This window comes from Chanos chanos, chromosome 15, assembly GCF_902362185.1.
Source record: "Chanos chanos chromosome 15, fChaCha1.1, whole genome shotgun sequence".
Classification (NCBI taxonomy): Eukaryota; Metazoa; Chordata; class Actinopteri; order Gonorynchiformes; family Chanidae; genus Chanos; species Chanos chanos.
The window spans coordinates 10,824,256-10,851,756 of record NC_044509.1 but is presented as its reverse complement, the minus strand read 5'-3'; the positions used below and the strand labels follow the sequence as shown (position 1 = coordinate 10,851,756).

Below are 27,501 nucleotides of genomic sequence, written 5' to 3'. Positions count from 1 at the left end.
GGGTGGCACTTAGAGCGCTATCAGGCCGTAAATCCACGTCCCTAATCAGCTCATTAAAGTCGCTCTCTTTGACTTTGATAGAAATGTAACCGCCTCAAGAGGATACCCCCTGGACCCTTCAGTCACAGGGTGGACTGGCTGAGGTGAGTTATAATGGTCTTACCTTAAAGTACCCAATAAATTTGTCAGTCACTGGTCGGGAATATCCTTTTTTGTCGTCAGCTATGTTCTGGATTATGAAACCCAATGAGAACCAGAACCGTGAGGTAAAGTATGAAACCGCAATGATGACAGTGTCATAAAGATCCAAAATTTCTCCACAACAAAGACAAAAAACATACGGTATAACAAATTGTTTCAAGACGTTTTCAACAACTGTGTTGTCTGTCACCAAAAAAGAAAAAAAAAAAAAAAAAAAGTATGTCAGTGTCCTTAAAATCATATCTGTGGATCCTGAGGAGCAGTTTGGCTCTTCCTGCTGGGCTGATAATCGGACAAGGAGTTCAGGGTCCTCAAGGAAGGGGTGGTGACATAAAAAAAAGCAGGTTCGTTTTCCCTCACCCCCTTCCCCTCCCTCTCTCTCTCTCCCTCTCTCTCTCTCTCTCTCCCTCTCTCTCCCTTTCTCTCTCTCTCTCTCTCTCTCTCTCTGTCTATAGTACTGATCCTGATCCATCTATGTTTGTGTTTGAGAGTGTGTATGTGTATCAGGGAGAGAAAGTGAGAGGGGAGGGGGCGGTATAAAAGCTCCCAGCACTGGAGGGCTCTCCCAGTCTCTCTCCTGTGTTTTTTTGTGTGGGGTTTTTCATCAACAGGGCAAGTCAAGATGAAGCTCCTGTTTGTGATCAGTTTGACCTTGGTCACTCTCTCCTCCCTGGACCTCGCTGATTCCTCAGCTTATGACAAGATTGTGACCCACAGTCGCATCAGGGCAAAGAAAGAGGGGTAAGGGAACATCCTGGCAAAGTTCTGTCTCTCTTTCTCTCACACACACACACACACACAAAACTGGATCAATCATAATGTCTTAAAGGCACAAAATGCAATTAATTCAAATGATGTAGATAATTAGACCTCTTTAGAAAGTGAGAGAGCATGTTCTGACGTATTATTATTATTATCATTATTATTTTGCATTCATTGCATGTAACCCACACTGAATATTTTCTAATTGATGCATGAGAAGATCATGAAATTGAGAAATTAATAAAGGGTCACACCCCTGTATCACTTTAAGAGATAAGACCTCACTTCTATTAATAACGTTTTCATTTATTCCATTCATTTATGAATCATTTAAAAAAAAAAAAACCCAAATCTGTCATAATTGTTTCAGTAAAATTTCTCACTAATGTGAATGTAGTTAGAAAAGTAATTTGTGAAAATGGATAAAAAAAGAAGAAACATATTGAGCCATGTTTCACTGTATTAGTTGGTGAAACAATTAAAAAAAAAAGAAGTCAAACACATGATTAAACGACTGAAACATACCACTGAAACATCCCTTTCTCAGCAGTCTTTAACAGTCTTGCCTTGTGTCTGTGCCTTTGACATGAAATTTCAATGGACTGGCTAAGTAAAAGTGCCATGAGTCAAATTTTGGTACTGTAAGTTCACTCACAATTTGTACTTTTTTTCAGCCAGGACTCAGACACATAAAGGGAGTCGTGTATGCGGAGGAAAAGCAGTTTAGCTATAGAAGTTCAGATGCATATTTGAACCAAACTTGTCTGAGATTCATCCTGATAATTACTCCTCTTACTGAATGATGCTGCTGTCATTTAACCACAATGTAAGCAATCAGTGAAATTCTACCATTCCCTGCAGAACTAATTTCTCTCTCTCTCTCTCTCTCTCTCTTTCTCTCTCTCTCTCTCTCTCTTTTTTTTTTCTTCCCCTGACCCCTCCCTTTGGCACAGGCCCAATGTGTGTGCACTTCAGCAGGTTATGGGGACCAAGAAGAAGTACTTCAGCACATGCAGGAACTGGTATAAGGGCTCCATCTGTGGGAAGAAAGCGTAAGTCCTGTTTTTTTTTTTTTTTTCTTCCCCTCAGTCGTCTCTGCGACGCTCGCTTGCGTTTGGTGTGGAGCTGAAGAACAACTGTTTTACCATTGCGTGCAAGCAGAGGCTGCAGGTCAGAGGTTAGGCCTTAACTGATGACGGACATGGAGAAACAATGAAACGACTTTCGTGCGTCTCGCAGGTTCGTCCCAAGTCTTGCTCAGCCCTGTCGAGGTGTCTCGACCCCGAGCGAGTTCGACGGGGTGAACAGAAACAAGCCAGGTTTGCACGGTTATGCGAGACCCTTAGGGTGATCGACCAGCTCCCGGCGCTGAGCGATGACATACGTCAGCACGCAATATCACCGCTGTGCTTGTTTTTTTTTAGCGCACTAAATTACCGCTCTTTTGGAAACGACTACGGTTTGACATGTTTATTGCCCTCTAGTCTGGCTCCATCTGTGGAATTCTCTTCAATGCTGCGTTGATTTATTTCATGTGCCAACTTACATGGTGACGATAATGTCATGCTGTTGGGTACTAGCCTGTGATATGCCAGAAGGTTTTTGACAAGTCGTAGATTTGGGTGGGTTGGGAGGGGGTGTGTCATAGCTGGTTATTAGGAGACTGGATGAGTTGGGACTGGTAGGGGCTCCAGTAACCTCCCTTCACCATAAAAAGAAGTAGGCTCAACAATAAGGACTAGAAGAAATGCCCCTCAAATGGCATTTTCCTTTATCTTTCTTTCTTTCTCTCTTTCTTTCTTGACCAGTTGTTCAGTTCTCCTTTTCCTTATTCCCTTTTTATGTCTTTATTTCACAGTGATCACTCATAAAACTTTGTCAAACTCAGCTGCTTTTACTGAATGTGTGGATATTGTCAATGAACAGCAGTGAATTTTGTGCTGCTCTGTGACCGACAATTAGAAAGATTAAGACTGGAATCAATTTCGCAACCATTTCCAACCCATCCGCAGGGGCCGTGCGGTGAAGAAGGTGAGGGAGGAATTGTTTCCTCCGAATTCAGATGCTTTTCATGGCTCCTGCTTGGTTCACATTGGCTGCTGCTCAAACAAGGGACCCTCCCCCTGTCCAAACTTATCACAGCTTAAAGTTTTTATCACTTTTTTTTTTTTTTTTTCTGGGGCAGCTCTTTAGTACCATTCTTCTTTTCGCTCTCTCTCTCTCTCTCTCTCTCTCTCTCTCTCTCCTGTTGCATGTACATGCTGTGTCGTGTAGGAGCATGTTCAAAGACAGGCTCCACTATCCAACTCCAACAATACACATTTGTAATCTTAGACTGCCCGTCTTTTCGTTCAGCAGGTCGAAGAAAGTCTGGAATAACACGGCTGTAGGCATCTATCCACAGTATGTTCGAATACAAACGCCTGAGCCTATATATAGATCCGGTTTCCTTAGCTTTCAGCATTACAGTCATACTGTACTGTACTACTGTGCCGACGGCAGTGCTCGTGAAGTCTCTGAACATTATGCAACTACAAAAACACCTTGAGTTCTCTGGCTATCTCTCTGTCAGGATGTGTCAGGCTGTGTGTGGGGAGGAAGGCTGGGAAACGTTTAAGCCCGTCAGACGCTATCTGGACATTTGCTGAGGTTTCTACGGTTACCTCATACCCACAGCCCACACATTCGTTGTGTGTCTTAGAGTTAATGGACTGAGAGGCATTCAGTCATAGCCCTGAAGACTTACCCACCCCTACCTTTACACTGGCCAGCCCTACATTGGGACTTGTTTAAAGAACCTGGGCCTGAAACACTTACCCTCCAACCCCCATCCCCCCAACCCAGTCCCATGCCCCTTCCCAGTGTAAATAGGCAGAGTTGACTCTCTTCCAAAAGCCATGGAAGTATGCCATCCATGTGTCTGCCTCACCCCTCACCCCCCCACCCCCTTTTACATTGTCCAAACATGCGGGACCATTTGGGTGAATGTATGTATGAGCATAAGGAGATTTTTGGCCTTCGTGAGGGTAAAAACCAAACATGGATGGCATAGATTGCGCTCGAATGCTTGTCCAGTTCCACGGCTGGGTCGGTCCCCTGCTGCTTCTCACCACCAGCGTGGCCTGTGGTCTCTGGCTCGTGCTGGAGATCTCCAGGCCTTTTGTCTCCAGTGGGCAGGAAAGGAAAGGTTGAGTCAGAGCGGCAGTTCTCAGGGGTCGTGCTGGCTAACTTTCCTCTCCTCTGTGACACTGAGACATTGTTCAGAGAAGGGGGCTGGAGGAAATCTGCACAGCTGTGATGTCTGCTGTCTGGCTTCTGTTGTGAAGAGAGAGAAACGGTGAGAGAGAGAGAGCAGAACAGAGAAAGAGAGAGAGGGAGAGTGAGAGGGATGGGGCAGAGAAAGAGAGAAAGAGAGAGAGAGAGAGAGAGAGATGAGCTGTGTAAGTGAGGTGGAAAAGTGGTAGGAGGGCTTTTTTTTCTTCACCCCAGGTGCCTGTTGATGTAATTTGACAATTTGCAGAACTAAATTGTCAGTGACTGAGGAACGTTTACTAAGTCTTGCCTCAGATAAAAGCATTAGTCAAGGTGGGATTAGGAGCACAGCATCTGTGGACAGCTGTCAAGTACTATAATATTCCATATTTCCGCATGAAATACTTCACTGGCAGGGTTTTGGGAAAGACCTCTGTTTTGTTCATTCTAAAGACTGGAAATGTAGTTTGCGATGGTGTCACTCTTCCTCATCTTAATTCAAGTGTGAAGTATCGTACCGCCTCACATCACCTTATGAAACGTTAGTGAAAACCCCTTTGCCCAAGTCCTGTCAGTCAAGATCAAGCTGCTACACAAAATCTCTTTTTAGAGGACTTGTCTTAGTTTTGTGACAAGTTCTATGTTGTTATAAGGATTTTGAGAACCTGTGTGAATTTGTGTGGTGAAATTGTACTCATGTGCATGTACAGTCAAGACAAAGCATAAAAGCATGTTTTGTGACAGGACAAGGCCATTGAAAGTTATTCTTGTTGTGATCTAATAGGAGTGGCCCTTAGCTTCTCTCCTATTAGATGGTGGTTTTGCCTTTTGGCTTGAGTTTCTCGGTTCACTGAAAAATCCTGCTTTGTGAAATACCTCCCCCAGAGTATCACATTGCATTTGTCTTAATCATTCAGTCAGATGTCATTTAAAACACTGGGCAACTGGTTGAAATTACTGTCAAACCAAAAACTGCTTTTATGAATCAATGAACTGGTGGGAAACAACAAAACCTCGTTTGCATATACATGTACACGAGACCGCGTCCACATGCCTTTGGACCGTCCGTTGAGTGCGGGCATCTGAAAATATATGTACGGGTTTCTGTCCATGCGTGAACGTGTGCATGTGTGATATTGTTTATATATACGAGGCATATTGCCAACATATGTGCCTGTCTGGAGAACATTCTCACTCAAGTGGAGCCAAAAAAACGACGAATCGCCAGTTGATGTTAAACGTCCTTCATTATGTTGTCGGAAGAGCCCAGGGGGCCTGTGATCGCATGCCTGGTGGAACGGCGCGTTCTCGGTTTGAAAAAAAAAAAAAAGTCTTAAAATTCAGCGCTGTCACCCCCTTTACCAGCCTCCCCAAGATTTTTTTTTGTTCAGTATTTGAAGGCTCTCTGAGAAATGTTGGGGAGACAGACAGTCCGATGAGGCTTGCCCGCTCACAGAAACCTCTTCAGTGTTTGCTTCTCTTGGACGAGAGACAGACAAGGTTAAACACTGCAGAAATGTAGAATTACTCTGTGCTTCCATGCCCTGTCTGTGCTGGAGCATTCACTCAGATGCACTGTTTCCTGGGTTTGCAGTAAGAGCAAGGGTGAAGATAAGGGACTTTGTGATGTGTCTTTCCATTGTTCTCTTTGTTTGTTAGAGAAGTGAGGGTTAAACTTACTTTTTACCTCTATTTAAGTTCACCCCCCCCCCCCCCCCCCCCCCCCCCCCATGTTCACTATGTTGATGCACCGAACATTATTTCATCATATTTGATGGAAATTGTGTATTTATGCAATTATTTATTTAAAATGATATTTCTGATATTGCTGATGTTGAGTCATTCACACAATCTCTAAACATTTTTAGAGAACTGAGCACTGTGAATTTACCCTTTAAAATGTCTTTCTCTTAGCATTTTGACTTATGAAGTCTAACACCCAAAAGAGACAAAACAATTTTTTAGAAATAGTTTGCAAAAGGTGGGATAATTATTTAGGTAAAAAAAAATGTTTTAATACTGTTGAAACATACTTAAGCAGACAGTGTAACAAAAAATTAATCGACACTCTAAAATATTTATGCAGCTCTTTGGTTCATTTCTCAACATCCAGTGTAGCCTTTTTAGATTTATAAATACGCTTGATGGTTTACAAACACAGCTCAGCTGAGATAAGTACAACTATTCATATCCCTCAGGGTACATCTGTGTTGACTTTTTCAAACATGGAGGCGCGATTTGAATAACGAGCCCAGTAACTATTTCAAGATGATCAGAGTTCTGAAAAAACGAAATTAATTTCAAATGTGACTTTTACATCATCCCACATTTCTGTTGCTCTTCAATCATTTTTTTTCCTCCTTCGACTCAAACTAATATGTCATAAGGACTTAATCAGATGCATCTTTGAACTTGAACATCTAATTTGTTTCTCTTTTATGTGTGTAATTATTAACACGCTTTGTTCTTTCAGGGTTGTTTTATATGAGTGCTGTCCAGGTTATATGAAGCTGGATGGGATGCGCGGTTGCCCTGCAGGTAAGTGTTGGATAATGAGCTTTGACAAACATAATATCAACGACAGACAAATCTGAGTCATAATGTCATTTGGTGGTGTCTATCCTAACAGTACAGTGTTTGCAAAAGTCACAAGGCATGACCAGACCGAACATGTTCCACGAAACCCTGTGCTGAGGATCTTTTAATTAATTAAGGCCATGTTAATAAACAAAAGTAGTTTCAGGTGTGCTGGTGATCCGTCAGAGCGAAAAGTTCCTGCCTAGTGGGTCCCTGGGCCTGGATTTTGAAAACAAAAGAGCTAAGAACTGACCTTTTACAGCATATCAGATATAAATGAATGGAAAATTACTGTGGCCTGCCTGATTTTACCTTTTTAATACTACTGTAGAAGTCTTCAAATGGGTTTTATTTTTCATGTGTTTCTTGTTAGTTGCGCTGGGAGCAAAGCCTTAAGCTCTCATTACTGGGCTCTTTATGAGGTAGACTTAATGAAAACAGGGTCTGGGTTCATTCTCTGGTCATGTTTACATAGAGTTTTTGTCATTGGTATTACCAACATTACTTGTTACCTTTATAAACAGCATACAGAATGGAGAGATCTCCATAAAAAAATCTTAACACTGTATGTGGACAGTGGGTATATCACTTGGAACTTCTGCCTCCTTTATTTGTAATATTATACAAATTTAATAATGTTTGAGACCCTTATTATGTTATTAACACTGGTATTTAGGCAAGTGATCTGATTGGCCCGTTAGGTAAAGTGTAGGGTCAGTGGGTAATTGGTTGTAGAGGGCGAAACGAGAGGTCTACACCGACCCCTCTCCTGTCCTCCCGCTATCGTTCGCACTTTAATTTTTTATGTCAAAAGGAGAGAGCTATTTGAATCCACTGTATCCATACTGACCTGATGTCAAACCAAAGCCATTTGTTATTTTCTCTTACACCTAAAACCCAAAGCCTTACTAAAATATACTCTTACATAGAAATGGGAAACTAGAGCCTGGAGACATCCAGCAGTCAATATCAGAGAATTATGCTGACATTTATCTTAACTGGAGTGTAGTGAATGTCTGGATGCTCAACTGTAGACAGAGAAAAGGTGATTTTCACTGTGATGCACTACACAGGCAATTATCAAACCCTCAACTAGGGTTCAGTATCTGGTGATATTCAGCCCTATATCAGGGGTCTATATCTATATCAGGGGTTTCCCACTTCTACTCCTGGGGACTCATACATCTTCACAATCTCTCCCTGCTCTATGACACCTGACTCAGCTCATCAGCCAATTATCAAACCCTCAACTAGTGCTCTGTTTCAGAAGTTTTCAACCAGGGGTTTGTGGCCAGACTGCAGTGGGGTTGTGAGACTGTGATGGAAATGCCAGTGTCAAATTATGTTCATTTGGTTAAAATCTAAAGTTGGCAATTAAGGAAAATAATTTGGAAATAATTCTGGCGGGAAAAAAAAATTGAGAACTCTGCACCATATGAACGTGCATATGAATGAAAAGAAGCAGTATTTGTCACTAGTCAGTGTTTTTGCGTGACTTTTTGGGTGTCATCTCATTTGATCCCTAGTGGCCCCCATCGACACCGTGTATGGCACTCTGGGTATAGTGAATGCCAAAACTACACAGGATTACTCTGACATTTCCAAGATCCGCGAGGCGCTTGAAGGCTCTGGCTCCTACACGATGTTCGCACCGTCCGATGACGCGTGGAACCTTGTCGACCCTGTGCGTGATACAGAAAATCTCGACCTCATGTGAAATGACCGTTTAAACCATCATTTCATAACACATTTTAGCAAATGACTGAAAATCATACAGTCATTTGTAAATGTCAGAACACTACAAATTACACGTAATATTCTGCAACATGTATGTATACTTCTAACAGACTGGATGTTATATGTAGCACATTGTAATTTCTCAGAATTAGTTCTGATGGTCTTGTGTCCGATACAGGGAATGCGGCGTGTGTTAGAGAACAGTGCAAGCACTGAGCTGTACGATGCTCTCCACTATCACATGACCAAGAAACGGTTCTTGACCAAGGACCTGAAGAACGACATGACGTTGGAATCCATGCAAAATAAACTGGGCTTATACATCAACCATTATTCAAACGGAGTATGTATTCTGCATGTTTTACACTAAGACATGTACACACACCACTTTTAGCCAGATTAAAAAGTGAACAAACAAACTCGTTAATTAATGAATTGTTGTTTTTTTTTGTTCTCTGAATACTGATGTTGTGATTTGTAGGTGGTTACTGTGAATTGTGCCAGGATTATTCACGCTAACCAGTTGGCCACTAACGGAGTTGTTCATGTCATCGATCGGGTCATCTCTCCTGTAAAGAGCAGCATCAAGGATGTGATTGAGACTAATGGAGACCTCACCTCACTGAGTGTACGTAACATGTCATTGCTATTATCATTAGAGGTACTAAACTAGTGAAATATAAAGTAATGAAAACTAGTAAAATGTTAAAGTGAAGATGTGTTTGAACATTGATTGGTCATTTATACAAATGACACAGCTTGGTTTCATGGATTCACACAGGCAGCCGCAGTGGCATCAGGGTTACTGGATAAACTAGGCGAGCCAGGGCACTACACGCTTTTTGCTCCGACCAACGAGGCCTTCGAGAAACTGGACAGGGTTGTCCTAGAGCGAATCATGAGCGATAAGACCGTCCTCCAAGGTAATCTAACATCCTTTAAATCAGTACAACACGAAACCCTCCCTACACTCCATCACACAGATGGGTCTGCATACTTAGCGAACTCTGAGATCTAAATAAGGTAATCAGTGAAGTCAATCCACGGTACAAAACTAGACTACAAGTTTCAAGATCATCACTGAAGTATGTGAAAAACAAACACTGAAACTCAAGAAAAAAAAAGGCACAAAAGGGAGAGTGGTTTGAAACCAGACGGCTAATTCTCCGTCAGTCCAGTCAGCTTAGATCTGTGGCATTGCTGGTGTGAGGTGAACTGCCTGCGTTGGATTCTCAGACAGTAGGCAAATATCAAACTCTAACCACACTCACATATAGTTCCAAAGTCAAGACTGGCTCAACCCACTCACTGTTTCTGGAAGGAAATGCTTAGATGTTGAATAATGCTACATCAGATCTTGGCAGATCACTTGATTAATTCTGTGAGTCTGAACATTATAAGTAATGCAACACAATTCATCTCGTCTACAAAATCAATCTTGACTTCCAGCTCTTCTAATGACTGTGATCATATGTAAACCCTGCGATCACATGTTTAAAACCTGAAACATCTATCCACCGGTTTTATAGAATCAAGATGGCTAATGTGACCTTGAATTGTTAAGTCATTAGAACGTGTCACCAATAATAAAACATGTTACAAAGTTTGATATCTTGATCATTGTTTTGGTTTTGATCACTTTGGAGACCCAATCAAAATGGAACCGTGTACTTAGAGTGGGATTAAGCTTTAACAGAAAACACTCCTATCCAATTTACAAGCTATGGACCCTTAGCCAACTAAGAACCGCAGTAAAGAGGCAATGCGGCTGATTTAATTGTTGAAAAAGAAAGAGATCAAATGGCTCAGACACTAAGAACCTTTCCAAAACCAGCATGTTCTACAGCCCTTAAGGCAGCAGTACCCTGGGTCAGTGGCTAAGTCTTCCTCACGGATTCAAGACCAGACAGGTTGTCTGATTAGTGTAACTCTAGTGTGGTCCTGCCTCATATGACCACCCATTGATTTATCATCACTTCTGCTGTATACAAGCATCCTAAGGATTCACAGAGGTTTCTGAGTAAGGAGAAATATATGGAATTACTGCCCCCCCTCCCTCCCACACACACAAACACACACAAACACACACACACACACACACACGCACGCACACACGCACACACATACAGACACACCAAAACCACAGCAGCTGACAGTTTGCAGGTGTTTCCCACAGTGTTTCTGGGAAAAAGATAACAAGTGCTTTAGCAATCAGAGACAGTTCACATCCCCTCCAGATCCAGTCAGCACAGGAAAGACAGGGCAGCTCCTCCGCAGAATTGCATCAGTGCCCAATTACTTTAGCCTCTCTCACGGTCAATATTCCCAGTGTCAGTGTGTGGACTCACCCCGGCCTGGACTGGATTTGTTTGTCTAAAGTAAAAGTATATATATTGTGTGTGTGTGTGTGTGTGTGTTTTTTTTTGCGGAATGAGTCATCTACTATTTCTTTCAACCTTCTTGTCCTATATTTGCTGATTCCTCACTGTTTGTCTTTCTCTGCTCTCTGTAAACCAGCTCTGCTAAAGTACCACCTCCTCAGCTCAACTCAGTGCTCTGAGGCCATCATGGCTGGCTCAGTGTATGAGACGCTGGAGGGAAGCAACATCGAGATTGGTTGTGACGGCGAGAGCCTGACGGTGAACGGAATCAAGATGGTGCTGAAGAAAGACATTGTGACGACCAATGGTGTCATTCACCTCATTGACCAGGTGCTCATGCCGGATTCCGGTGAGTTCTGATTGGCTGCTCCGCCCATAGTTCCAGCAACATGACTTTCAAGCTTTCTCTGCAATGGGAAATATGTCATCTGAATTCCACTTACACTGAATGTTTCATGAATTTTGAGGCTTTTCCCCTGTGTTTGGTTAATTCTCGTGAAGCTAAGCTGGTGACAGAGCTTGTTGGAGAATCTCAGAGCACCTTCAGCGACATGGTTTCTGAGTTAGGCTTGTCTGCTGCCATGAAGCCAGAGACGGAGTACACAATCCTGGCTCCTCTCAACGGAGCTTTCACTTGTGAGTTTAACAACCAGCCTTGATTAAAATAATGTGTTTCCATTACAACCCGAGCTGGATTTCGGTAGGTATACACCAAACAGTGTGCACAGTTCCCAAATTCCCCGTTAAGCTTAATGACCTTTTACATAACAAAAAGAATGAACAAAAAAAGTGACTTTGATCAGTGTTACCATTTTTTTTTCTAACCATTTATCCCCCATTTTTTTACGGGGTTGCTTGTTAGAGTGCCAAAACAGAACCAACTATAGAACATCACTCACTTTATGAGCTTCTTATGTTGGGTTTTTTGCTAATCCTTCTGAGAATTGTGGAAATCTAAACCACAAAATGACCTTCAGAAGGGTAATACCGTGGGTACCTGTGGGAGTCCAGCTGTTAAAAAAAATATAAGCTTGGCTAAATTTCTTGAGTCTGTGTCGACTCAATTTTTCGTTATCTCTACAGCTGAAGTTATGTCGATGGACCAGCGTCTCCTGAAGATCATTCTGGAAAACCACATTCTGAAACTGAAAGTCACCCTCAGTGAGCTCTATAATGGACAGCTCTTGGAAACCCTCGGGGGGAAACTTCTTAGAGTATTCATCTATCGCACTGTGAGTGGTGAGCCTCATGTGCTTTTGTATGTGTCTGCAAAAAGAAGGTTAAAGGAGATACAGAGGCAAAGGGTGGCAGAGAGAAAGAGAGAGAGGCAGACAGATGGAACGGGGGGGGCGGGGGGGGGGTCGCTGTTAGTTTGCTATTAACATGTATTATCATAAAAATGATCTGTTTTGGCAATATTATAGTCATGCAAATAAAGTGTGCTGAACGGAATTGAGGAGAGAGAGAGAGAGAGACAGAGAGAGAGACAGAGCGCTTTGCAGTCGAGCTCTGAAAACGAGCTTATGAAGTGTGAACGATAATAATTGCTGATTTCGTATGTGCAAACAGCTGCATTTAAATGGCTCAGTGCTTGGCAGTTATGGATAATTACTTTATTGCTTTAATCGTTCTCCTCTGCTCACTTGCATAAACAAAATTCATTATTTCAAAAAAAATCTTTGCCTTTCTTGATTGCTCCATAACCCCCCTTGGGTCCTCTCCGTATTGGCTCAAAATATTGATTTCTTTTTTCCCCCCTTGGCATAGCATTACACCCACGTCTCTTGGCTTCAGTTACAGTGCAGAGATACAGTCTTGATGAACTGAATCTCACCGATGGGTCTGTGTATTGTAGGCTGTGTGTATTGAAAACGCCTGTATGGTCAGAGGAAGCAAAGAGGGAAGTAATGGTGCCCTTCATCTGATGAGATCTCTGATAAAACCAACGGAAGCTTCCATTTACCAGCTTCTGGTCGAAGACGGACGCTTCAAGTATGTAGTGAATAATTAGCCCGTTTTAAATGATTAATTAAAGTGATGGAGTAAATGACACATATCCAATAACTGGCCACATGCATTGACTATGTAAATCATTAATCATGCCTCTAATTTTCATGGGTCCTCCTGTCATGGGCCTTCTTTCCTATGTGTGTGTGTGTGTGTGTGTGTGTGTGTGTGTGTGGGTGTGTGGATGTGTATGTGTACTTTATAATGCCCTTTTGGTAAGCCTTTGTTTCTCCTCAGAAAACCAAATACATATTTAATAGTGCACTATTCTATCATTTTTTAATCTATGCTTCGAAAATGTTTAACTTTGAAGTTACAAATGATTTACTGTAGGCTTCCAGGTTATGTATTGACTAGCTGAATTGTTCCAGAATCTTCCTGTCCCTAATGGAGACGGCTGGTTTGACAGAGCTGCTCAAACAGGAGGGATCTTATACCCTGTTTGCACCGACTGATGATGCGTTTGAAGGCTTAACAGAGCAGGACATTTCCCTTCTTACTAGTGAGACTCTGTCTTACCTTTTTTCCCCACCAATAAACATTCCTCTGTTTTTCTTTTTTCAAACGTTCACAAATATAAAGTATTGTTATTCACAGTCAACTTCACCAACATCTAGAATAAGACCCAGCGTAAACTAAACCAATAACATGTCTAAGGACCACAGGAGGGTTTTCCTAGTCTGTGTTTGTGTGTGTGTGTGTGTGTGTGTGTGTGTGTATATAGACACATAGATAGATAAATAGGTAAATAATAAGTACAACATGTGCAACAGGTTGTAAGTGTGTAAGTGCTTAATCGCTTTTTTGTTGTCTAGGCAACATAAATGTTCTCAGAACCATCCTGCTGTACCACTTCAGCAGCGGTGTCTTCATCAATGGTGGTCTGGAGGGCGGAGTCACCAACCTTCTCAAGTCCATTCAAGGCAACAATCTCCAAGTGCTGTCTGTGAGTATGAGTACACACCGATCTGTAAGCCTAAGCGTGGCTGGGTATGCATTGGGAGACCGGAAAAGATAAGCCTAAACATGGGTATAGGTAATTGTCCGCTGCGTTTGAAGTACTCTGGTTTCCAAGGGCCACAGAGACATTAAATTGGAGGGCCTATCTGTAAACATGGCTACGGCCTTTGATGTGGCACCACTTTGTAAGAGCAATTACATTTAAAAAGCGCTTTGAGTAATTATCCCCTCCAACTACAACGTTAATGTTCAGAACGATTCGCATCGTAAAGGATGAGGAATAATTCACTTGTCTATTTGGTTAAGTTTGCGTTAAAGAAAGACTGACTTTATAACCTGAGCCAAAAACAATATCCTGTTGAATTTGTAAGGGCTAAGGAGGCTCTGACAATGCATTCAGAGTATGTTCAAGTTTCCTACAGGGGTCCGTCTTGAGAATTGTTGGATGAAATTCGTCTTCCTTCCCAATAACAAGAGGGAATTAGGGTAGATTAGATAGTGCTGACAGTATGGCCATTATCAACCTGTTGTGCTGAAGAGCAGATATCTCAACTTTGTTGCTGTTCCTTTCCATGACCTACTGCCTGATGAGATTTTGGGTTCTTCCTTTCTGGGTTAAGTGCCTTATCATTCGCCACTTTCCTATTTAGATCACTGCATAATTTCTCTTGCTTAATGTTATTATCCACAAGGCAGCGTCTGCTGAGTGAGGCCAGAATGATAGAAATCTGTTTTCTCAATTAACTGTCATCACTCCAACCTCCCACATTTCAGCTGTTCAGATCTGCTCCACCTCCCTTCTTTGTTTCTCGACAAGGTCACTGAACAATGGCCTTTGTTTTTTTTGGCAACTTTCTGGAACTTTCTTGGTTGTTCCTGGAAAGCAAGGCTGATTGTACAGAGAGATAAAGAAGTCTAAAATTTCAGAATTTGGAACTCACTGAATATGTTTATCCACACCATGAATAAAAAGACAACACATTATAGTACTGTTCAGAATATGGAAATTTTTGGGTCTTGTTTGCTAAGAATTAGCCAGCCTAATCTTGTCTGAAAACTGCATCTTTATTAGGCTTCCTTGACATTCCTTATTTAAGAAATGGTAATTTTTTTCTAATTTTTCCTCTCAGTTTTTTCCTAAATTTTAATCTTTTGCATTTTTTTAATCAGCATTATACTTCTTCCCCCCTTTTATTCCACCATTAAATTTAAAAAAATGTAGAAAAAAATGAATTGTCATAATGACCAAAAGTTCATTTTTTTAAAGACAATAATCCCTCTCATAATTAAATGTATGTATGGTCTTGAGGGACTGCAGTTAAGAAAAGTGTACTAACTGTCAATTAAGTGTTTACTGCTTCCTCTGTTTTTATTGGTTTAAACTTCAAATAAAAAACTTCAGAGAACTTCAAAGAACTTGGGGCACCGGTTCTCTTTTAAGGCTCTGCCTTATTTTCTTGATGGTTCTTTAGGGTAACATCACCATTATTGTGGTTACAGTTACCTCATGATGACAGTCATGTCAACTGTAAATATAATCACAGTGATCTTCACCTATTTCTCTCCCCAGGCAAACAACTCTATCCTCGTCAATTCAGTTGACGTTCCAGACAGTGACCTTATGGCTTCCAATGGTGTGGTCCACGTAGTTAAGACGCTGCTATACCCTGCAGGTGAATAATATTTGAATAATTATGTAATAACGAAAAATTTCATTCTGAATGATCAGCCTCTTCTATAATAACTGCAGCATCTTCATTTATCTGTCTACAGGTATTGTATTAATCCATAGCATTTTATAAAGAGAAAGAAAACAAGCCTTTAAGCCTGAAAGTCTGAGGGCCTGGCTCAGGGTTGTTGTTAATTTTTTTTTTTGTTCCTCTGATTCACAGACCTGCCCGTAGGACAGGAGGACCTGCTGATTCTGTTGAGGAAACTCATCAGGTACATTCAGATTAAGGTACGGCTGCATCCTAGTGACGCATGACAGTCCAGGCAACATCATCCACTAATACCAAATGTACTTCCCACTTTTATTTTGTCTTTTTTTTTCACTCTCTAGTTTGTGTCTGGATTCACCTACCATGAGATACCCCTTACCTTTATCAGTAAGTTACTGATAAGTTTAATACCACCAAGATATTAATAAACATGTCAAATGTGTTAAGGGAAAACCCAAAATGTTCAATTTATCATAAAGGCATTTTGCCATTTCGTACAATATCTGTATTAATTGCTTATGTTTTGCATTTCCAGAGAGGACTATTACTACAACCACTCATATTGTTGAAACGGGTAAGAATACAGTGCACAGTTTCATTATTAATTTTGTTATATTCTCAGGGGGTATAATTGTGTATAATGTTGAGGTGGATCGAGCAAGTCCTCAGTTATAAATAATTTACCTTGGCTCTTATTCTGAGGCTTCAGGTTTGTCCCATTAACTGTGTTTCCAAATAGTCTACACGATGCAAAGAAAGAAATACTGAGCTTTTTGTCCAACAAGTATTTACTCAAAACAAGTTTTACACTGCCTCATTAAGCTCAGTTTCTGGAGTCCTCTCAGCCCAAGACACAAGCTAATTGCTCAAAGACAAAAGATATTTGGCCATGTTTATCATTTCCGCAAAGCATATTCAATTTATGTCTTAAATAAGGGTATTCAGAGGCATTCACCTGTTTGTAAATATTGACAGGTCAGATTACATTTTTATCATTTATTGAAGGCAATTCAAGTATAAATAAAATAGGTTACATGTTCAATACACAGTAAATACATGATTGTGAGGATTAACTCAAGTCCTAAGTTTATTTCAGTTCAGTTTTCAATGTTATTTGTTCAAGGCTTGGTATAACATGCATTTTTTTTTTTTGAGAAACCTAGCCAATTCTATATCGTTTTTCAAACGGAGTTTATCTGGTAAATTTGAACAGTATTAGCCTGTAGTACAGGGAGATGAATCTACATCTCATCAGTTTGTCAGACATCTAGAAAGTGCTGCTAGCCATCGAGTCAGTAGAGGTCAACCTTTGGTCACGTAAACTTAACTTGACTTATGACATCCAACTTGTACTATGGTAATAGCACCTATTGCAGAAGTAACCTAAGGAGCAAATTATCTGTCTGTCAACTACAAATCTTAGGCTAAGTCATGCATGTGAAATCTTGATTAATTGTGTAAATATAGTTATCCATCAGAAAATGATTTTAATCATGAAACTTAATGAATGGCATTTTGCAAAGAGCCCATAAGACAGTACACAGGTGACCGCTGGTGCTCAAGCCACTGAATTTTTTCTTTTAAGCTGTACCTCTGTTCATGTGATCTTCACTTGGTTTAGGAAAATAATTTTCTGTTGATCCTTTTTTTTTCATCGCCTTTTTTGCTCTTTGGCATTTGACAAAAACACCATCATCCTCTGACATTTAGAGATGTTAAATCCTGGAACTCTGGGAATATGAGATCTGATGAAATCTGACAAAAATTATCTGGAAATTGCAAGCATACGCCCCATTTAGGAGTAACTGTGATTCATCAACATAATACAGTTGGTAGAATGAGATTCGAGCTCTACAGAAATTGTTGCAAATCCGGCATGAATTTTTCTTAAAACCTTTGCTTAGGTTCAAATGCAAATGTATGCATTTAAACACCTTTTAAATTAGGTCCAGTGTGCCAGGTTGGAACAAGAGGTTTGCCTTAAGACAAGCAGGCTTGGTCAAGGCACTTAACCACCAACATGCTCCCCGGGTGCAAGTTTGCTGGCCACTGCTCCTGCGCCTAGTTGTTGTGTGTGCTCACCACTGGTGTGTAAAGATGGGTTAAACGCAGAGGTCAAATTCACTGCTCACAGTGTGTGTGTGTGTGTGCGTGCGATCACGGAGATCTTAATCTTATGCTTATGGGTTTATTTGTACAGTGATTTCTTCTTCCACTCCTTAACACTTTCAATCCTGAGAACACTTAGAATTTGGCTCTGTATTTCTGATGATGGATCATTACCATGACATAAAACTCCGAGGTAAAAAACAAACAAACAAACAAACAAAAAACCCCCCCGACTTAACAGAGGTTCCTCCATTAGCTGGCGAAATTCCCGATTTCTTTGGACAGTGTCGGCCCATGCGTTTGGCACAGTTTGCACTGGGCAGATAAATCTCTGCACTGCCACAATATGTAAGTAGAAAAATAATGGGGAAAAAGAGAAACCATGCCCCTGATTAAGGCATTAGGCCCACCTGGTGAGAATTTATAGCAGAATTTATACCACTACAAAGCTATGTGTGATAAATGTTTCAGGTTCCAGATATAGTACCAATGCCAATGCTTATTTTTTCAGCAATATATAAAACTTGGCAGAAGTACGGTGGAAAGGTAAATTAGTAAGACATCCTTTATATTACTCAAGAGAAATTCGTCTGGTCTGTAGAAAATATCCAGACATGTTTTACAGACGTTTTATTCACTGATCACTAAATATTTGTGCAAATCCACCCTTTTGATCCGAATTCCAAGACCTAATCTGAATGCCACTGAGCTTACTCACCTTTCTTTGTTCAGTTAATGACTAAACAGCTCCTTTGGCATCTTATCCACCTTCATGTGATTATACTTATTGAAAAATTATATTAGCTTAGATTTAGTTAGGAAATGTGCCTCAGATTATTAACAATTATTTGTATACTTTATATTTACTTCTCATATGCCTGTGAGAAATACACTTAGGAACAAGCTTTGTAGTTGTAGTTGTAAAGACAAGGAATAGTTTACTTTAAAAAAAAGAACTGTTTTCCTTTGATTTCCTTGCATGAAGTAAATTTGGACAAAGGTTTACTTAAACAGTTGTTTGACCTTTGATTTCCTTCATTAATTAAACTTCGAGAACAGTTTACGTAAAACTCCGGTCATTTGCCGTTGGTTTCCGTGCGTCATGTAATCGTGGTTACTGGTTCGCACTGCGGTAAAGGAAGCAGCCCACTGACTGGAGGGCAGTCATTTTCATATCTGAGCTTAACCTCTCTTTGCTGATGTGTTCTTGAGGAAACTGCAGGAATGCTAAGACTGCAGGGATGCTGTTAACCACATGCTTAAGCTTGCATATGGTAATCTTTTGACATACTTTCTAGTGTCGCAGATAGTTTTTTCATACACAGATATTTTGAGGTCCTCAAAAGTAAACTTTAAGTAGTTTGAGATTAATTTAAAATATGCTTAAGTGGATTGATTTTGTACCAGTTCAGTGTAAATATATACAGTGATAAGCGGATGAGTAGTCTACTTTCACATGTTTAAATAGAACGCCAGTGATTTGTAAATATACCCATAAATCAAGAGTATATTTGTGGTTCTATCTATGGTAGAAGAGCACTTAATTAAAGTAGCAGCGGAAGAGATTCAACATATTCAGATTCAAGTAGGCCTGATGTGACTCTTTAATATCCTTTCAAAAACATTTTAAAAAAGTTTGAGTTGAATCTGTTAAGTTGAAGGTGTATGCCTGGTGTATCTCTAATATTTAAATCTTCTAATTGGATGTACTGGCCATTAAGCAGTGTTTCAGATCTTGAAACCCCTGTCAAGAACAAAAACAAAGTCGCGTGTAACATTGTAAGCTTGGACAAACAATTTTACAAATGTTAAGCTGATTTTTCCAAGAAAAAAAAAATCTCGTCATGACGGACATTCAAATGCCATTTGTTCCTTGAGATGACTTAGAAAAATCTTTTAAGTCACATAGCTTTGGAAATTCAAATGTTTCAAGAAATATGCAGCCCTTTGAACTATTTGGAATAGTTGGTATTCTGTTTTAAATTTACACATAGCATTACAATTATTTTTGGCCTGAAGCTGCACCGCTGTCCTATAAACCACGCCAACTTTTCAGCTCTGATACAAATCCAACCCATGACAGGGTAGCAGTCCACTGAAGCAGAGCTCGGTGGATTGGTATTCCAAAAGTTACCCCCACCCCCCACATCCCCTACACCCCCCCCCCCCCCCCTCCTCGTGCCACAGCACCTTTGCAATGGCCTGTGAGATCCTCATTGGCTTGGCAGTTTGCCCTGAAATCAGCTCTTTACTGTTTTAGGAAAAGACATTATGCATGATCTCAGCTGGTATGCTGGCCAAGAAACAACTGCCTGGAATTCATTACCAGTTCATTTCACTTAGCCAGTGACTTGAGCAACCAATAGTTCTTTCACTGCCAATTCTCATCTTTCAAGTTGGTTTTTCACTTCTTTTTTTTTTTTTTTTAATTACATATGGTAGAGTTGGGAAGGATCGCCTCAGAACACATTTCACAATATTCAAGCCAGTGTCACATCTACTTTGAATAAAAATGATGTTAGCATTAATTTTAAAGAAAAAGAAATAAAGCACATCTGCAATTCATAATAATCCTAATGAGATAAAGGAAACTCTTAAGCCACAGTTCTTTGGAACAGTACATTAGTGAAGGACCCTATTAAGATGTTGAGTGTTTCAAAAACAACACCTACAACACCAAAAAAACATAATTTGTACCTTTGGCATAGGATTTTGTAGCAATTTTTTCGCACTGACAGAAATCCTGTGTCTAACCTTTAGTTTTTTAATCATCTTTATTTTCTCAAGTCCCAGAAATTACAAAAATCACCAGGATCATTGAAGGCGAACCTACCATCACAAGGACTGTTATTGAGGGAGAACCCAGAATCACCAAATTCACCAGGGTCATTGAAGGTGAGCCTGTTTTCACCACAGGGGTCGTTGAGGGTGAACCATCGGTTACAAAGGTCACCAGAGTCACCGAAAGTGAACCCACGGTCACAAAGATGGTCATCGAAGGCGAGCCTAAGATTACAAAAGTCACCAGGGTAATTGAAGGAGAGCAGACTGTTGTAGACCCTCAAACATCTATTACTAAGCTCACCAGAGTTACTGAATCTGAGCCCAGTGTCACTAAGGTGGTGGTTGAAGGGAAACCCTCCGTCACCAAAGTTACCAGGGTTATCGAAGGCAAGCCGTCTGTCACAAAGGTGACCAGAGTTATTGAAAGTAAGTCTTTTAGACTTGTAACTAAAACCATAGCCAAAATCTATTCAATGGCATTTTTCATTTAAAACGGTGAGATCAAATGTGAAAATGAATCTGTTTATTTGAACCACCCTCAGCCCACAGTGGTTCATCTGATGGAGAACTGGACACTGATGGAGAAATAAAGAAGATTTTGGGAGAAGGTTAGTGATCCTCAAAGAGCAGCAAACACATTGTTGCAACAGTCTGTGAAGAGTTATGCTTCTACACAAGTTGTTTGGTATTATTACATTTTTACTGGTGTAATTATAGCATCTCCACACCAGCAAGGTTAAGTTCTTTGGAATGAAGATCTTGAATGTGAAACAACATGTTATTTAGTTCAAGGATAGAAAGACATAGTTAGTTTAATGGACAATTTTGAGAAACCTCTCTAAGAAACAAAATTGAGAATAGTCAAGAGATAAGGAGAGTGGATTACGCAATTTTTCCAAAGGCTGTTTTTTCCCCCCAAAATTATTCTGTTAATCAGAGTTCTGTATGCAATAGATCTGTTTTAGTAATCTGTGTAAATTTCAATGTTTTGGGGGTTCCAGTGACTTTGACTTTTATGCCATGTTAAGCCATATTATGTTATAGAGGTAACCAATGGTAAGAAGTTTCTGGAAAGTGAGGTTCACATTCTCCAGGAGGAGGAGATCAAACAAATCATAGAGGGAGGTTAGTCCAGGAGGAGTCAATCCTAAATCAATCGGAAATGCGGCATGTACAGAGAAACTGCTCCTTAGAGCAACAAAACTCAACTTTCTCCTCACACCTAGCTCCCAACCAAATACTTACTGGAATTCACTATTAGGAATTTTAACACTTTGAAGACTGAATATCTAGCCTCTGGGATTACTTTTCAAATTTTCAGTATGTACAAATATTCACCAATTTGGGATTAAATTTTAGGCTAATACTCAGGCTTCAAAATGGATTCCAGTGCATTTAATATCATCTGTATAAAACAGCATTGTTTTCAAGTCACTTTATTTCACTGACTTGTTTTTAAGACCAGAAATGATTAAATCAGAGTAAAATTAGATGATATTAACTGCACTTCAGAGGAAATGTCATAAGCATGAGATAATCAATATAATAAGGCAGATTCACTCCTGATGACATAGAGGCAGTTGAAAAGATGCCTGTTTAAATCTAAACATTCCTTGCAAGATGTTTTTTTTTTCTTTTTTTGGCTGGAATTTGTGAAGCGCTTGGCTGTGTTTAAGTAAGAGAGGAATGCATCTGCCAAAATGTATCTTGCCAACTTATGACACATATAACTCTCTCATATCCATAACATTTTTTTATAGCATTGCATCCTGTCCAGTATTGTTTATATGCCAGTTCATATGCAAGAACAGCAACAGCTGGACAATGAAGTACCTCAGACTGTCAGACACTGTTGGGAACTGTTTGGCTTTTTAATATGGATCTCAATTTTTCAACAAATGTACAATTGTATTGAGTTAGTGACTGATGGCATCAGGCCCTTGCTCTCTGTTCTCTTATAAGCAACAAACACCTTTCACTTGCTGGACTTCACACAAGACAAATTAAACAGAAAGCTGATTTTTCTTTCTTTAAAAGAAAAAAAGAAGAAAAAAAACAGAGTAAGACTTGCCTAACTATTAAACAATCTTTCAGAAGTGGTGGGTGTTTGATTATCATGACTGAGTTTGTGTAACAGCACTGAGATGGAAAGAAAGCTGTTTCTGTGACTTGATGTACTAGCTGTCTGTCCAGGAAGTGGCTTTCTGTCATTTTAATCAAAGGAATAACATTTGTATTCTGTTCACACGTTTCTAAGGTGGATACACCACTGTTACCAAGGTGATCAAGTCCGAGCCTCACATTATTGAAGGTACGAAAAGAATCCGAAGCATAACAGTATATCAAAAGTATATTCCATAAATCTGAACCAAATGTGAACTGAAAATGCACAGAGAACATCGAGAACAACTCACTCATTGTCTTTTTTTTTTGTTTTGGGTTTTTTTTTTTTGCCCTTCAGGGCCGGATTTCTCGAGGATCACGTCTTTCCAGGGAAACCCGGACCTTATTGATGCAGAGTCTGAGAGAATCACCAAATTAATCCAAGGTGAAGAGAAAGGATTTCGCAATCTGTTCCAAACCGAAAATTCTGCAGCAATGATCACTTTGCTAAGAATTTCATTTATTTGTTGATTTTTTTACCTTGTCTTTACAGAAGGAGGGTCTGTAAGAAAAGCCCCTGTGAAGAGGACCCCAGGTAAACAACTTTTGAGTTTCACAAAAGCATCCCCTACAACTGCCCTGGATCAAAAAAAACATATGAAGTAACTGAATTAACAGGCCCTGTCCCAATACTGTTACATGGCTCCTGTTACCTTGTCACCTTGGAAACAGGATAAAAGGATAGATGAAAGTAGTTTATAATCACTACCCAGGAGGGCATTTAAGAGATGTTTGTTTAGTTTTCCTACAAACCACTAAATGAAAACTGCAGTAACTTAAAAGGACGCAAGGTAAAGTAGACATGTAAGATTACTGGGATGTAATCCAGTCACTCAATCTCATTTGAAATACTTATTTGAAGTATTTGAATCGTGCACCGCGTTTCACATCAGTACAGGTGAAAAGGTGTTCTGTTTCAGAACACCAGGAAATGCCTAGGTATAAATGTATGTATAAATGTGAACTTTGTCAACCTGTAATTGATTGTTGATCGCCTACACTCATCTCTCTTTCTCTTTGTCCATCTCTGGTCACTTCATTAGTCAAAAGGAGAAGAACAAGACTGGTTAGACGCCCGAAGAACGCACAGTGACCCAGCACAATCTAGAAGCTCAAAGGATTCAAGACTGAGTGTAACCAAAACTTCTAATGGACTCATGCCGCGTCTCACGCTTAAAAGAATTAAAATGTTAAAGGAGAGAGAGTGTGATCAACATAATGATCCCTTAACAAGTTTATGTTAGAACTCTGCATGGGTTGTTTACAATTCCAAAAGAACCACTGCAGTGTGAATGCATTAAAAAATCTCTTATATAAGTCAAGATCGTTTGTTGGGAGGGGGGTCTAAATATGGTGGTAGATGTTTTAGGAGGTCGAGAGAAAAAGAGAGAGAGAGTTGTTTTTATTATTTTAAATGCTGTTTGTATTTCTTATCAGTGTATAAAGAGACAGCTTGGTTGGGTTGATCTGAGATCTCCCCTCTATGCATGGCTGTCATTTTATTGGTGCTTGCATTCATGCCTATGAATGTCTTTTACAAACGAGAATATTCCCCTATTTCTGTATTTCCGCTTCACTGTAAATTACTTGATTCGACTTTGTCGGTTTGTTTGTATGTTAACTGGTTCGTTCCTCTTTCAGAGTTTAGCTTTTTTTCCCCCTCCATTTTCTGGTTCTTTAACGGTTTGCACATGACCAAGAGTGCTTTATGTTCTCCGTGGTAAGTTCAAACTCAAAGCCCTTCTCTTAATATGTGACTGAGAGAAAGCAAGTTTTGTGCACCTATTACCTCTTTTTGGAAATGTTCAATAAAATTCATCATTTGAACGTAAAAAAAAAGCAATCAAGTGTTATTACAGAATATTGTAGCAATATTTATGTAGTTGGAGGAGATCTTTCTGTCAACAGACCATCCTCATTCGTATAGTGTCAAGTTATATTAGCCCCTAGTCACTGGCCAATAAAAACATCCCAGCTCTAGTACATTTAAACTATTTGTTTCAGGTCAGGTTTTCTCCAGTTTACAAAATGCATTTGGATTTTCTTTTCCCTGTTTGTTTTGCAAGCAGTTTCTATGCAGGGTGTCTCAGTGGCTGAAAAGTTGCTAATCAGTTACACTCTTTGTCTTTCTTTTTTGTCGTTTTTTGTATTTTTGGTTTTTTTGACCACAGTTCCATTTTCTGTGCACAAGAGACCTAAGTAATGCATAAACTCACAACTGTCAAGGCAGATAAATGACCTCACTGTCTAATAAAAAAAACACAGGGAGGCATGCACAGGCAGGATCTGTGGACCAAGGGCGTGAGATTTGTGAGAGAGAGAGAGAGAGAGAGAGAGAGAGAGAGAGAGAGAGTCTTTGCCTTGTGTTAAAGACACCCCTTCGGGGCATTTTCATGCAGGTGCATTTAGGATCAATGTGGAAGAGTGTGGAGATATGAATAGCACCTTTTTTTCAACAGCTGATTCTGTCCATTAGAGGATAAAAAAAGAGAATTTTCCTCCCTTGAGTTGATGGTTGATGGCTAATTATTCATCGCTTTTTAAACTCCCCTGAATGGCTCCAGAATTTGTTTTTCTCAGAAAGAGTCTCCTGACTGCTTTTAACAACAGAGGAATGAAAAATGACAGGACAGAGAGCAAAGATCAGCTGAGGAAATTACATGGATCAGATTCAGGGCAACACATACATTACCCTCTGCTTAGAAACCTCTGTTTTGGATTCCGTTTCTCAACAACACTCATTGCTTCCTGCTCATTTCTATTTTTCATCAGACCTTTAAAACATGAGCAAAGGAGAAAGATTATTTGATATTAATGCCTCAGATAGCTGTTGGTTTAGTGGGTATGAGTTGTATTCACGAAGGCCTGGTGAATCGTTTAGACCAGATACCAATGTCTGTGCAATTACTCTACTTCAAATTCATCATTCATTTATTCAGCTACAATAGCTTCTCCTTGTACATTATGTTTAAAAAAAAAAGTCTCAAATTATGCAAAGAGAGTACTTGGAGGATATTTTTTTCTCTCCAGAAGCTTATCCAAGAAAGCAAAGACAGACAAAAAAAAAGAAAAAGTAAAAGAAAAAGAAAAAAGAAAACGTGATTGCATTGTGTTATGTAGTACAATCCCTCTGGACAGCATTAGAATGTTGTTCCATAATTGGATCCAGGGGCTGCAGTTTTATCTTAAGCAGAGACTACAAGACAAGCCAATCCATCACGTCATTCAAATTTAGACCCAGATTTCCATTAGAAATTGGGGTTAGTCATGCACTTGGAAGTGTTTACTTGGAAGTGTTGACTTGTCTTGAACCATTATCAAGCTGGAGTCAATGATGAGTAGGGGAGCCCTTTGTTCAAAGGGGCCACTGTAAGGATAACAAGACTACAGCAAGCCGGTGATTTAGGGCTAGTGTAATAAGTGAAGCTACTTTTGCCTGTGTTCAGAACTAACTCCTTTTCTCACAGAGCATGTGTAAGTCATTAATCATGAAATATGAATGCCGTTACTCTGGGAAAATACTGCCGAGATCGTATGGCCCGCGTGTGGGGAGAAATAACTGAAAACCTATTGTCTTGATATTAGTTCTGCTTGAGGGTCGTTTATTAGAAAAGGCTGCTGGAATGTTCAGCCACGAAAAACATTGAAACGCATACGTCAAAAAACGAACATGCTTCTGTCCAAAATTTTGTCCCATCGGAGTGAGCAATTCCTGCCGTCTCTTATCATGCACAGTTGATCCACAGTGGCGTTTTGGGCTGCATTTATGGTTACAGCACTAACAGTAATCAAATTTATCCATCAAAATGAAAAACTTTAGTTTGAGTTTAATCTTTGTGTAATATCTTTGAGTCTCTCAGAAAAAAGCAGAACTCAGATGTCGGATGTGTCTAGTTAATGGCCTATGTAATAACTATGTGATAATTATTGTACTCACCTGTTGTTATAAGGTGGCAAGCCGCTGTAGAAGACATTTTTTTTTTACTGAAATATATGTTACATATACCCTGGCACTCTGCCAGGGCTCCTCGAAACTTTTTGGCTTCTGGGGGGAAATTTAATTGAGTGCTGAGTAGTGGGGCAAAATAAACACATGAAGTAGATTGTAAGTAACTTTTGTGAAATCGGAGTGCTTATGGCCATGCCGTGTGCAAGTAAGGTTACCTAAAAAAATCCCAAAAAATCAACTCACAATAAAAAGAAAAGTAATTCGAAGGGTTCTTTCTAGTCAATTGTACTTTCATGTTGAGTTCTTCTCTGAAAAGACATCCGAACTCAGTACGATATAGATTTCGTGACAAATAAATAAATAACATTTATGTGGTGTGAATGGACTTCGCCATAATCTACGCTGTCCTGCTTTTCATTTTTCGGTTATCGGCTTCACCCACAGCTGCACGTAACGTTAGATACAGCGATATCAAAGCCTCACCCCTCACTTAGTCAGCTCTCTCCCGACAAGCATTGATAATCCATTTCTATCAAAGTCTATGGCAAGCTTTCAGTTCTACAGCCTTGTCTTTGTTCACGTGGTGAGTGTACCTCAAAAAGACCAATAGCATATAACGACAGTAAATGTTTAACCTTTGAAACATTGTCATGGAACATATTTAGCTCAGAAACCTTCTTTTGGCAACCTGCTTCAAATTAAGACAATTACAAAATATATCTCTCGAGCCATAACGGTTTAAAGATTATATCTGTGAGAAAACCTCAAACTGGTACAAGATGCGGGGGACTGATACGACCATGTGGGTGTGACTGTGTTATGTGAAGAGGTAAGTCATGTCTGTTACCATGACATCCTTTTATTATGTATGTGAGAGGGAAGTGATGAATGGTTTGCT

The 27,501-nt window shown here is 39.9% G+C and overlaps 1 protein-coding gene across 3 annotated transcripts; it reads left to right on the top strand.

Moving 5' to 3' along the window:
- The first annotated feature begins 797 nt into the window (after positions 1 to 797).
- Positions 798 to 24,463, top strand: LOC115828600 (periostin). Of its 3 annotated transcripts, XM_030792644.1 has the most exons (25): positions 798 to 942; positions 1,917 to 2,015; positions 6,689 to 6,753; positions 8,319 to 8,476; positions 8,708 to 8,872; positions 9,011 to 9,157; positions 9,311 to 9,452; positions 11,047 to 11,259; positions 11,412 to 11,546; positions 11,994 to 12,142; positions 12,766 to 12,902; positions 13,289 to 13,419; positions 13,733 to 13,863; positions 15,448 to 15,550; positions 15,770 to 15,837; positions 15,940 to 15,985; positions 16,134 to 16,172; positions 20,495 to 20,727; positions 20,899 to 20,917; positions 21,034 to 21,099; positions 21,536 to 21,616; positions 22,749 to 22,802; positions 22,953 to 23,039; positions 23,148 to 23,189; positions 23,698 to 24,463. In XM_030792644.1, exons 1-25 carry the CDS (start codon positions 824 to 826, stop codon positions 23,745 to 23,747), a joined length of 2,679 nt encoding a protein of 892 aa, XP_030648504.1. In that variant the 5' UTR covers positions 798 to 823; the 3' UTR covers positions 23,748 to 24,463. The 3 variants fall into 3 exon arrangements, with proteins under 3 accessions (XP_030648504.1, XP_030648503.1, XP_030648505.1); XM_030792643.1 differs by lacking the exon at positions 21,536 to 21,616 and having other exon boundaries at positions 20,495 to 20,917; XM_030792645.1 differs by lacking the exons at positions 16,134 to 16,172; positions 20,899 to 20,917; positions 21,034 to 21,099; ... (2 more) ...; positions 23,148 to 23,189; positions 23,698 to 24,463 and adding an exon at positions 20,827 to 20,889 and having other exon boundaries at positions 15,940 to 16,000; positions 20,495 to 20,602; positions 20,708 to 20,736; positions 21,595 to 21,621.
- The last annotated feature ends 3,038 nt before the right edge of the window (positions 24,464 to 27,501 follow it).

Excerpts from the sequence above, each read along its gene's own strand:
- LOC115828600 (XM_030792643.1), top strand. The coding sequence starts at position 824 with ATGAAGCTCCTGTTTGTGATCAGTTTGACCTTGGTCACTCTCTCCTCC. Across the intron at positions 6,754-8,318 it reads GATGCGCGGTTGCCCTGCAG|TGGCCCCCATCGACACCGTG; the intron begins GTAAGTGTTGGA and ends TTTGATCCCTAG. Across the intron at positions 11,547-11,993 it reads TCTCAACGGAGCTTTCACTT|CTGAAGTTATGTCGATGGAC; the intron begins GTGAGTTTAACA and ends TTATCTCTACAG.